The sequence below is a fragment of the Osmerus eperlanus genome, chromosome 9, assembly GCF_963692335.1.
Source record: "Osmerus eperlanus chromosome 9, fOsmEpe2.1, whole genome shotgun sequence".
Classification (NCBI taxonomy): domain Eukaryota; kingdom Metazoa; phylum Chordata; class Actinopteri; order Osmeriformes; family Osmeridae; genus Osmerus; species Osmerus eperlanus.
In genome coordinates this window covers 8,605,644-8,616,944 of record NC_085026.1, presented here as the reverse complement: position 1 = coordinate 8,616,944, position 11,301 = coordinate 8,605,644, and the positions used below count along the sequence as shown (strand labels likewise).

Sequence of the window (11,301 nt, the reverse complement as noted above, 5' to 3'; positions counted from 1 at the left end):
TGGCATACTTTGTTAATGTACTATAAACTGTCTGCAATGGTTTGCAGTTAATGTGGTCTTTTGTTTCAGTCATTTTAAATGAACAAATATGCGACTAAATTATTGTACGTTTATGATGCAGTGGGAACTTGCGATAAAATGGTTTCCGCCCGTGCATCAAAGAGAGACGAACAACTGAATACGCATGTTTTGTAAGCCGGGGCCCTCCGGCTGAGCGGAATGAAGCCACGTATCCAATAAACATCCAGATCCAGCCGGTGCGACGAATATAGAGACCAATGTCGAAGACACCGAGAACGAAGGATACAGTGTCTGGAGCCCCCTCTGTAAGGCCCTCGTAATAAACGTTTGTAAATGTATTTTTACTGCTGCAAAATGTGCTTGTTTTACGTCGATGCTGCTTACTAATGTTGTCTTGCACGATAAGTATTTTACTTAGAATATGAAACTTACCATTATACAGTTATTACAACGGTGTTATCATTACGCTAGCATCTAAGCTAATAGCTAGCATGTTGTCATATAGTTCGCTAGGTAGCTAGCTAATGAAAAGAGATAAATTCATTCGTAAAATACAAATATTACATTACCGTATCTATATTAAATATTTCATTTCGGCTGTATTTTGATTCTTGCCATTTATGATCCCCCCAGGCTTCGTATGAGGAAGACGGTCGGAAGAATACATGATTCCTCTTTGCCTCCGTATAAGGAACGCTGAGTTTGTGTAATCTCAATGCAAGAAAAATAATCAACCCGTCAAGAGCAAAGACTGAAAGTTAAAACAAATTTGCTTCCATCATGCATCAGTGCACTGTTTGTTCAAAATCATTCCCTAGTGCCTCTAAACTGGAGCGTCATCACTTCACTCACACTGGACAGAAACCGTTCACTTGCACAGTTTGTGACAAAGGCTTTCGCCAATCTGTCCATTTAAAAAAGCACATAGAGACCCACACAGGAAAAAGCAACCCTTGGAGTTTCCCCACAGAAAGTCTCCAACATGGCAGCTTCCCAAATCCCATGGAGCCAGTGTCTACACGTCAGGATCAACCCTCGCCAGATAAGTCTGGACATGACTTCAATATCTACAACACCATGCCATTGCAACCAACCAGGCCAATGTTTTCCCAAACACAAGAAGCTAAAGAAAGAATGCCACTGTCGACCGGTCTCTCTACCACAGAGATGAGACACCAGCCAGAACTCCTACCCTCTCTTATTGATAATGGCTTCATCAGCCAACAGAACATTCTATCCAATAGTCAGTTCCTCCCAAACCCAATGTTTCATGACCCCATGGGGGCTTCCACAGCCATGGGGAGTAGTCAGAGTGCAGCAGGCTTCTGGCACACAGATCAAGGCAGCACAGCCAAGAAGCACACATGCACGGTCTGCCTGAAGTCTTTCAACTCATCCTACCATCTCCAGAGGCATATACCCACTCACAGTCAGCTTAAGCCATTCGAGTGTGAAACATGTGGGAAGGCATTCAAACAGAAGGCCCATCTGAAATCCCACTCCCAGTCACACCACAGTGCTGGCTTCTCTGAGGATCCCCCTGTATCTGAGTCTCAGCAGGGTTCCTCGGCGGGTAAGATGAGGGTGAACCACCAGTGTCCCACCTGTCTGAAAACGTTTTGCTCGCCGTCCAAACTGAAGCGGCATTTCATGATTCACACGGGACAGAAGCCGTACTCCTGTGGGGACTGCGGGAAGTCATTCAGGCAGGTATGGCACCTCAAAACACACCTGTACGCACATAGGTGTGCGGGTACCGGCGCCGATGTGAAGTCGGAGACAAACGGCCAGAGCTTGAACGGTTCCTCGACTTCCCAGCCCGCAGGCGATCAGAAGTCATCCGCTCTGAGTAATCCTGTGACTTCGGCCGTGGAGATGGAGCTCCAGTGTGAGATAAGCGTACGGACCCCTCCCGGCCACGACCAGTTAGAGACGACAGACCAGAGTCCGAATGACGTCAAGGTCGAGCAGCAAGGACATGCGTCGAATCACTACCAGTGCAGCATCTGCTCAAAGACATTCAGCAGCTTGAGTAAACACAGGCAGCATTACGCGACTCATAAAGAGTTGAGACCCTTTCAGTGCCAGGTCTGCAATAGAGCCTTCCGCCTGGCCGTCCATTTAAAACGGCATCAGATCAGTCACAAGAACCCAGATGAGGAATTTCAGAATCAAAGTCTGTCGGAGACCCCTGGGAAGGCTCTCTTAGACCCTGTTAATTCTCACCAGCATCCCAACAATGGGATGGCTTCTATTCAACCCAGTGACGGGCATGCTCCTCACCTCAGCGTCATGGTGAAACCGGAGAATGCAAGACCAAAACCCAGTGACGAACAGGATTGTGCGCTGCAGGGAACTGACCCCTCGCTGGTCTCTGAGCAGCAGGCAGGATCAGGCCAGGCCAACAGTCAGCAGCAGAAGATCAGGCACAGACCCCATTCATGTCCTACATGCCTCAAACGGTTCCCTTCTCCATCCAAACTACAGAGGCACATGATGACCCATACAGGGCAGAGGCCTTTTGGGTGTGAGTCATGTGGGAAGAGATTCCGCCAGCTAAGTCATTTGAGGATCCATTCTCGCACTCACCTGTGGACAAAATACTACAAGCAAAAGTTGCCACTCACTACCAAACCTTCCTCTGCGTCGGTTGATGATGATTCCCCAAACGAGGCAGCCCTGAAGCAAAGTGAACAGGACACACTTTCAGAGAGACAGTTTGGTCAACCCAGCACTGGGGCAGTTGGGTGGAATGAAAACAATAGTAAAAAGCAAGGGTTTCAGCATGCAACACCTTCACCTTTTAGGCCTCAAAGGAAGACCTTCGCCTCCACTAGACAGAGGCATACCTGCCACCCCTGTGGGAAAACCTTTCCCCTGTTGACTCAATATAAACTCCATGTATGCTCAAATCCTGGACTTCAAGGTAAGGATAACCTTGACTGCGGGCCATTTACCTCTCAGCGAACGGCTTCAAATTCAAACGGCCTCTCAGAACCAAATCATTGTTCCAAGACGGCCACAAAGAGGCGCAAGTCTACCAACCCTGTGGGAAATCCAGTGTATACCAGACACCAGTGTTTGATCTGTTATAAATACTTCCCGTCGTTCTCCAAACTAGAAAGACATAGTCGCGTGCACACGGATTTGAGACCCTACAACTGCCTGGCATGTGGGAAAACCTTTCGACAGGCCACACACCTGACGGTCCACGAGAGAACTCACAACAAGTTCGGGCCCCTCAGACCGACTTCTCAGCAAGCTACGACGAGTCATGTAAAAGCACAACCACAAAAACAACATCCTCTTCAATATCCTAAAATACACATCCAAGTTCCTCAGATGAGTGCTATGAAAACGGACCTTAGGCCTTCGAAAAGTACAAAAGAATGGGTAGGGATGCAAGGCAACTATGAAGACTCACTCCATAACCAAGAGAATACTCACCACGAAAACAAACAAGCCATGGAAATCAACGAAAAATCCTCTCCCGACAAAACAAACAAGCTCGCCAATCCTAGAATCAAAAGCAAAGGAGCTGGTGATAAAAGGAAAGGTCATGTGTGCACTATCTGCCAGAAGGGCTTCGACACTCCATCCAAGCTATCCAGGCACTTCCTTATTCACACGGGGTTAAGGCCATTCAAATGCAGTTTCTGCAGTAAGGCCTTTCGACAGGTCTGGCACAGGAGAAACCACGAGCGCACCCATGAGAGCGTGCTGTTCAGCAATCCCCAGGACAACAACGCACAAGAATCCCCAGAGAACTATCCCACCGAGCGCCATGGATCCGGAAGCCTCTCCGAGGGTCCCACCACCAGCTCCGAGGGCGACGCACACAGGGAAGAGCCCCGGCCCCGTGACGACAGCCCTGATCCCTGCTCCGTCACCAATGAGGCCGTTTCTGGTCACCCCACAGAGACAAGGGACAACAAATGTGTGGATTTCCATAGCCTGCCAGCCCATACCATGGACTTTGACAATAAACCAGGGGACCTGTATCAGTGCCCTGAGTGTCACAATGTGTATCAAACCCCCTCTGAGCTGGCCTCACACCTTGAGGCCCACTGGCGTGTCAGCACCCAGGACCTACTGGGCCCTCCCCCGGCACAGCACGAGGCTGGGAGCAGCACACAGCGCATGGGGATGGCTTTCCCTGCCAATAGAGGCCTCGATGATACTGATAGTCGTGAGGTGTTTAGTGAGAGGCATTCTGGGAGTGAGAGTTCTGTCGGTGAAATCCCACTGCAGGCAGAAATGCATTATAACGATTGGAGCGAACCACTCCGGTCATTTCAGTGTAGGAAGTGTCTGAGGTCTTTTGCTCTTGAGAGAGATTTGCAGCTCCACAAGTGTACTAGTGGAACTCAGACCGAGGCTACTCAATCCAACCAATATCAGTGTGCCATTTGCTTCAAGAATTTTGTTTCTCCCTCCAAACTGAAAAGACATTACGTGACACACACAGGTCAGAGGCCATACATGTGTGAGGTATGCGACAAGACTTTTACACAGTCTTCCCATTTAAAAACACATCGTCACCGAAGCCATAAACAGTGAAAAAAACAGGCATGCTTTGGGAGGAGGGTGGCATCTCATTTGATTTTAACTAGAGTTAGTTCATTTTAAAGTGTACAACGTTTCCTATAGTTTTACGTATATAGAACATTATATGTTTTAGTTTACCTGCATGCTATTCATTTATAATGGTGGTATTACATGTACAAGATAGGATAATAAACCTTGAGCGAAACAATAACTCTGTGGTCTGGTCTTTTAAAATGAAATGAATTTTAATTAATATGATTTTGTAATAATAAAAGTAAATAATTCCTGGTTTACTAAGATATTAACGTTGCACTAACCGGTGATAATCTTGTATATTATCATTTTATGAAATATAAGATTATAGTTTGCGTTTTATCGATACGTTTTACGATGTAGGAATTAAGCCATTAACGGAACAAACGTTTCGCTGTGTACACCGACAGGATGTTGAACAGGAATTGCATACGTACAGGAAGTGTGTCGCCCTAAATACGATTTGCTTGTGTACATGCTTGTGTACGTACTTGTACGGAGTTTACGTGTACCCTATGTTGTAGAGCATAAAGGTTAGTTCCTTAAATTATTAAATCTACCTGCGTTTTAAAATGAATAGGTCGAAGACTAACCATCAATTTACTGTAACATAGAAACTAGTTACTAACCGCTAGCTGGTTGAAATTCAAATGCGCCTTTGTATTTAGCTAGGTAGCTAGCTTGCTTAGCGCCAAATAAATAGTTGGTGCAGTTTCAACATTAACAACGAAACGGCATATAGACGCCATACCTTAAATACACAAATCTAAAGCAGCACATAGTTAGTCTACAAACAACATTACATCGTGTATTTGGTTCTTATAGAGCTAGCTCACTAAACTGCAAGAATGTCGAGCAAACCAAACATCACGGTACTGGCATTATGCTGGTGGCTTACAGTACTCAGTCAATGCTCATTCAAGTAGCTATTTAATTGAGAAATAACTTGTATCTGTTATGTCGATTCATATACCTAGAGTAGGTCTGTGTTACGCATTTGCTGAAGCTTGGTGTTGATTGCATAACTTTCTCCCCAGCAAGCTTGACTTCCTAGCTGTTCAAAACAGTCATGGAGAAAGAAACTCCGGCCAAAAAGGCTTCTGCGCCCTCTGTTTCTCAAATCAATGCGGAATATGTCACACAGGTAAGGGACACACATTTGACTTAACCAACTCACACACACACACACGTATAGTTTACTTGTTAGTGAGCTAACTTGGAAAGGTAGATGTTACAGCCCCCCTGTCTCCTTTACAGTTGGCTAACAGATATTGGGCCCCCCATTCCAAGAATAAGCTGCCCTTCGACCCTAAGGTGAGTTTCCTTCCCAGATACATTTTTGATGAGCATTCATTGGTGCTTCCTGGCTCCATCTCTAAACATTGTGATTTCCACCGACTCAGGTCATGGAAGATGTTTACCTGAAAGAGATTTTCCAGTCCAAGTAAGTGGTTTTAATCATCATGTGACCATGCAACAAAAAAGCTTCGTTTTCCAGAGCTATATTTATAACTAATATGTCCTTCCTTGTCTCTTGCACTGAATTCAGGTTTGCCATAAGAAAGATAATGTTACTGGAGTTCAGGTGAGTAACCCCTCCCTCCTCTGAATTCTGTTTTTAAATGTAACGTTTTCTGTACAGTATCTAACAGCCTTACTGCCCGTCCTTCTCTGCAGTCAGTATCTGGAAAACTACCTGTGGGTGAACTACTCTCCGGACGTTTCCAGCAAGGCTTACCTCATGTCCATCTGCTGCATCATCAATGAGAAGTTCAGAGAGAACGTTCCTGCCTGGGAGGTAAGGAAGGCTGCACTGTGTCGACACACACTAACCTGGTTTGCTGGTGTCTGGAGAAGCCTTGATTGTAGGGTAGGGATTGTCAACACAGTACAACACTTAGTTATTGTCCAGTGACCCGTGTTGTGTGTCCAGTGACCCTTGTTGTGTGTCCAGTGACCCTTGTTGTGTTGTGTATCCAGCAGTGATGCGTTACTCTAATCCGACCACTTTTTTCAGTAACGAGTAATCTAACGCGTTACTATTTCCAAATCAGTAATCATATTAAAGTTACTTGTCCAAGTCACTGCGTTACTATTTTGTCATTAATAGTAAAATATATATTTGATTTCTTCTTGCGTCTCTGGGAGTTAAGCCTATGCGACAATTAAGTCATGTTTTCAGCATGAGGGTCACGTCACGTGTATATACATAGACCTACCACTCAGCGACACAAACAACAATGTAGCTAGCAGGAGAGAGAGAGATGCACATTTTCGAGTTGGAAATACAATCACTATTTTCAGTATTTGTCAGCTAAAGATGGAAATATTAAGGTTCGTTGTACACTCTGTGCTTGTGGCGACAAAGTGCTATCAAGCTACAAAAACACGACGTCAAATTTGAAGAAACATTTGGAGTCGCAGCACTGCACAGTTAAACTTATAAAGCCGGTTGTCAATAGGTGTGTTCGACTTCATGCAGCACCGGCGGCGCCGACAGCCGGCTGCCTTGAAGTTGAGAATGCCATTGGCTGCTTCAAGTCAGGCGGCTGCAGGCGATGCCGGCGCTGCATGAAGTCGAACGCACCTATTTTTATGTTGAGGCGGCGGGGGTGTTGTCGGCAGCTGCTGAATGTAACTAATAAAGTAACTGGTAACCTAACCTAGTTACTTTTAAAATCAAGTAATCTGTAACTTAACTAAGTTACTTTTTCAAAGTAACTGTGGAATCACTGGTGTCCAGTGACCCGTGTTGTGTGTCCAGTGAACCGTGTTGTGTTGTGTGTCCAGTGACCCTTGTGTTGTCTGTCCAGTGACCGTTGTGTGTCCAGTGACCCGTGTTGTGTTGTGTGTCCAGTGACCCTTGTTGTGTTGTGTGTCCAGTGACCCGTGTTGTGTTGTGTGTCCAGTGACCCGTGTTGTGTTGTCTGTACAGTGACCCTTGTGTTGTGTGTCCAGTGACCCTTGTGTTGTGTGTCCAGTGACCCTTGTGTTGTGTGTCCAGTGACCCTTGTTGTGTTGTCTGTCCAGTGACCCTTGTTGTGTTGTGTGTCCAGGTGTTCAAGAAGGAGCCCAGCCACTTCCCCTACTTCGTCAAGTGTGTCATGGAGGCAGTGCTGGAGGGAGACCAGGCCGGCCTGACCCTGAAGGAACAAACTGTCCTCCTGGTCTTCCTGGACCACTGTTTCAACAGCCTGGTAGGAGCCACCACCTGTACACGATAGTGTGTGTGTGTGTGTTTCCTTCCTGCCACTTTGGAGTAATACCATCGTACCTGCAGTGACACAGTTTCAACATGTTGTTTTGCGTGGAGGTCCACTAGGGGGCAGTATTGTACTTAAAATCAAGCTATATAGCCATAAAGGTTTCTAACCATACTGTAGTCTTTTCCTCCTCAAAACCACAGGGATCCACTGCGGAAAACTCGCTCTGAATTGCTCTCTCTCCAAGCCCATATTCTTCTCCGAGAGCATTCAATCTATTTCTACTTGATGCAGTTGTAAATGTTCAGGTTGCTTTGAAATATCTCTTCCATAACTCTATTAAATCATCTCTTTGATGGCTCATTTGCTTTTTGTACCCCCCCTCCACTCCTTCCTCCCTTCATCTTCCCATCCCTGTCTCCTCCCTTCTCAGGAGGTGGACTTGATTCGAGAGCAGGTGCAGCAGCTCATCTCTCTGCCCATGTGGATGTGTCTCCTGCCGGTAAGAGACACTCTTCCCATCCTCCACGCTAGATGTGTACATCTGTTCATCTAGCGCATGCTTTTATCCAGAGCGATGTACAAACAGTGCATACGGTCCGTGCAGCAAATACTCAAGGACTAAAAGTGCACTGTCATTAATATTAGAGTGGATAGTACCAGGTAACAGTCTGTATTTGAGAACCCACAGTGCAACAATGGCAGTGCGACAGTAGGAAATGCCAAAGGGCTTCAAGTCAAATGCAGCTATAGGTCTACATCCCTACTATCATCCTAAACACTTCCCCTATGCGTTGCTTGTCAAGACAAAAATGTCATAAACACAATGATTCATCGATCCACAATATTTCTTTGCCACAGTCGAGGCTGCAGCACGAGCTGAAGAAAGTCCCCAAGATGCAGAAGTTCTGGAACCTGATCAAGAAGAATTACGACAAGATGGTCGGCGAAGACGCAGAGCTGTACGGCACTGTCCCTCTCTCTCTTTGCTCGTGTCGTCCACCTGCCGTCAGAGACGGGCACATGAAAGGCCCTCACATGGAGATACAAGATTCTAATCTCTCTCTCCCCCCTTTCTCTCTCCCCGTATCGCTGTCACTCTCTCTCTCTCTCTCTCTCTCTCTCCCCTTTCTCTCTCCCCCTATCACTGTCTCTCTCTCTCCTCCCCTCTCTCTCTCTTCCCCCCCCCCCTCTCTCCCCCCCCCCTTCCGCTGTTGCTCTCTTTCTACCCCTCTCTCTCTAGAGCCAAGAAAGAGAGAACGTTCCTCTCGGCGCTCATTAAGAAGTTTCGGGGCGTTCTGATGTCCATCCCTGCATCAGGTGAACCTCCTCCCCCCTCTTCCTGGTGGAGCACCGCACATACGCACCGCTGTTCACAAGCTGGCTTCTATTTGGCCCTAGTTGTAGTCTCACTCTGCCCGCATGCAGAGGATTTTAGATGAAGGGTAAAGACGTCCCTCCACACTCACGACGCAGCAGTCCTGTTCATCCACATGCCTCCCTTCTGTGTGGGTCTCTCTCTCTCTTCCTTTGTTTCGCTGTCTCTATCAGACTCCCTTCCTCTGTCTCTCCTTTCCTCTCTCTTCCTCTGCCCTTTCTCTGCCGGCTGTTTGTTCAGCTGACCCAGCAGGTCTCGTGTGCCATTTGAGCTCATCTCTGCTCATCAGAGACCTTATTACCAGTGAGAGACGCACCTCTCCTACCCCTGCACCAGTCCCCAAAAGTCATCCCTCCTCCCTCCCTCCCTGACCTGTGCGGAAAGAGCCTGGTGCTCAGCTGCCTCGCCCCCCTCCCACAGGGACAAATGTCACTGTGTCATAATGTAGACCGACACCACTCCTGAACCTGAATGCCCAGAATAGAACTAGCCTGTGTGTGTCTGTGTGTGTTGAGAGGGGGCCCAGGCCACATAGCAGCAGGCTGAAGGTGGTCCCGCTGGGTCCCAGATCCTAATCTAGCCTGTCGGGTCCCAATTTTAAGTACACACACACACACACACAAACCTTTAATGAGTATTGGACTCCCTGCAGGCTGCTCTAGGGCTGCTAGGTGCTTCCTGGCCAGACTCCATCACTCTGCAGGAAACCACCGTGTTGTCCACACCCAAGCAGCTTACACGTGATGAAAAACGCCCTGTCATGCCTCGCTTCGCCCTTCTTCCGTTTATACGTGTGTGTGCTCGAGTCGTGTGTTCAGTGTGTGTGTGTGTGTGTTCTGACCTGACGTTACCGGCTCTGTCCCCTCTCAGGTGACGTGTCGATGGAGAAGGTCCACTACTGTGAGCGATTCATCGAACTCATGATCGACCTGGAGGTAAGATCCCGTGACGAAGGTGGTGGTGATGCTTGCTTGTCCGTCCTCCTCTCAAACACCAGCCTGCCTCGGGACCTTTACAAGGGGAACATCTACAGGACTACCACCCTTACACAACCACTGTGTGGGCCTTTCATGTCGAGTGGAAACCTTCACAGGAAGGGGTGTAGAAACTTAACCTGACGAGCCCAATGGTTCGTTACACATAACCATCTGGGACGGCGTCCTTGGAACACGGCAGGTGATTTGATAAACCATCTGTCCGTCACCCTCTATCCCGGGTTAACTTGTGTCTGTGGTTGTGGTTCAGACACAAACAAATAACTTGGGAGCTTGGCAAGACGGATTCTCTCATGGTCGTGATCTGGTGAATCCATCTGTCTCTGAAGGTTGGTAGAAACTGGACAGCTGTCTCCTATAGACCCCTCCCTCCTCCAGCCATCAGTATCAAAACACACAACATGTCTGGGAGCGGTCCTGACACACTTTGATCACAGTGACAACGAGAGGAAGGTCCTTGTCAGCCCAGAGGAGTCCCAGAGGAAGGTGTTGGGTACGAAGGTGTTGGGTCTCTCTTGGGGGATCTCCCCTTAAAAGAAATATGGCCTGGGCAATGAGGACGAGTGTTGCATAGGTCAAGATGGCCTCTTCTTCGTCTCCGGGCAGCATGGGTTTCTGTTACCGTTGAGAGGGCAGAGGTGCGGGGGGGGGGGGTGAATTGATTTTCATCTCACTGTGTCTGATGACAGGCTTGTCATGTCTGTACCCTGGGCGGGGCCAGTCAGAGTCACTTCCTCAGTCCCCCCCCCTATCACCTTACACATTCACTGAAACCCCATCCTGCTCCCCCCCCACACACACACCCTTTCATTGACTGGGCTATGTCAAGTCATAAGGGGAGGGAGGGTGTTTATGCATCAGTTAGGGCTGGTTGCCAGCAGGCTCTACTGATCAAAGACAGCGAGGGATAGATATGGGCGGACTGTCCTTCTGTCTGTGGAGGAGCCCCCGTCCCCCCTCCCAATCCAGACAGTTACAATGGTCTGGCTTTAAGAGAAACCACACTTATTAGATTGGGTTTTCTCCACAGGTGTTGTCTATATGGCCAGAGGTTCATTTTGTGTCTCGGGATTCCTTTTGTTCCTGTCTGGCAGCTCGGCCTGTGTGTCTCTGGTGTCGTCTG

The 11,301-nt window shown here is 47.8% G+C and overlaps 2 protein-coding genes across 3 annotated transcripts in view; both read left to right on the top strand.

Moving 5' to 3' along the window:
• The first annotated feature begins 201 nt into the window (after window positions 1-201).
• Window positions 202-4,781, top strand: LOC134026821 (zinc finger protein 770-like). Its single transcript, XM_062469801.1, has 2 exons — window positions 202-326; window positions 655-4,781. The coding sequence occupies exon 2, from the start codon at window positions 802-804 to the stop codon at window positions 4,579-4,581; it is 3,780 nt and encodes a 1,259-aa protein (XP_062325785.1). The 5' UTR covers window positions 202-326; window positions 655-801; the 3' UTR covers window positions 4,582-4,781.
• Window positions 4,782-5,012: 231 nt separating this feature from the next.
• The window catches only part of aqr (aquarius intron-binding spliceosomal factor), a 44,305-nt gene continuing 38,016 nt past the window's right edge, over window positions 5,013-11,301 (top strand). The window contains exons 1-11 of one of the 2 annotated variants that reach the window (XM_062469203.1): window positions 5,013-5,135; window positions 5,640-5,746; window positions 5,860-5,916; window positions 6,006-6,046; window positions 6,152-6,187; window positions 6,280-6,400; window positions 7,659-7,799; window positions 8,239-8,307; window positions 8,667-8,767; window positions 9,049-9,125; window positions 10,054-10,118. In XM_062469203.1, coding sequence (XP_062325187.1) covers window positions 5,672-5,746; window positions 5,860-5,916; window positions 6,006-6,046; window positions 6,152-6,187; window positions 6,280-6,400; window positions 7,659-7,799; window positions 8,239-8,307; window positions 8,667-8,767; window positions 9,049-9,125; window positions 10,054-10,118 — 783 coding nt within the window. In that variant the 5' untranslated portion in view covers window positions 5,013-5,135; window positions 5,640-5,671. The remainder of the gene's footprint in view (window positions 5,136-5,639; window positions 5,747-5,859; window positions 5,917-6,005; window positions 6,047-6,151; window positions 6,188-6,279; window positions 6,401-7,658; window positions 7,800-8,238; window positions 8,308-8,666; window positions 8,768-9,048; window positions 9,126-10,053; window positions 10,119-11,301) is intronic. The other variant, XM_062469205.1, reaches the window with a different exon arrangement.

Coding starts and splice junctions, on each gene's coding strand:
- LOC134026821 (XM_062469801.1), top strand. CDS start 802: ATGCATCAGTGCACTGTTTGTTCAAAATCATTCCCTAGTGCCTCTAAA.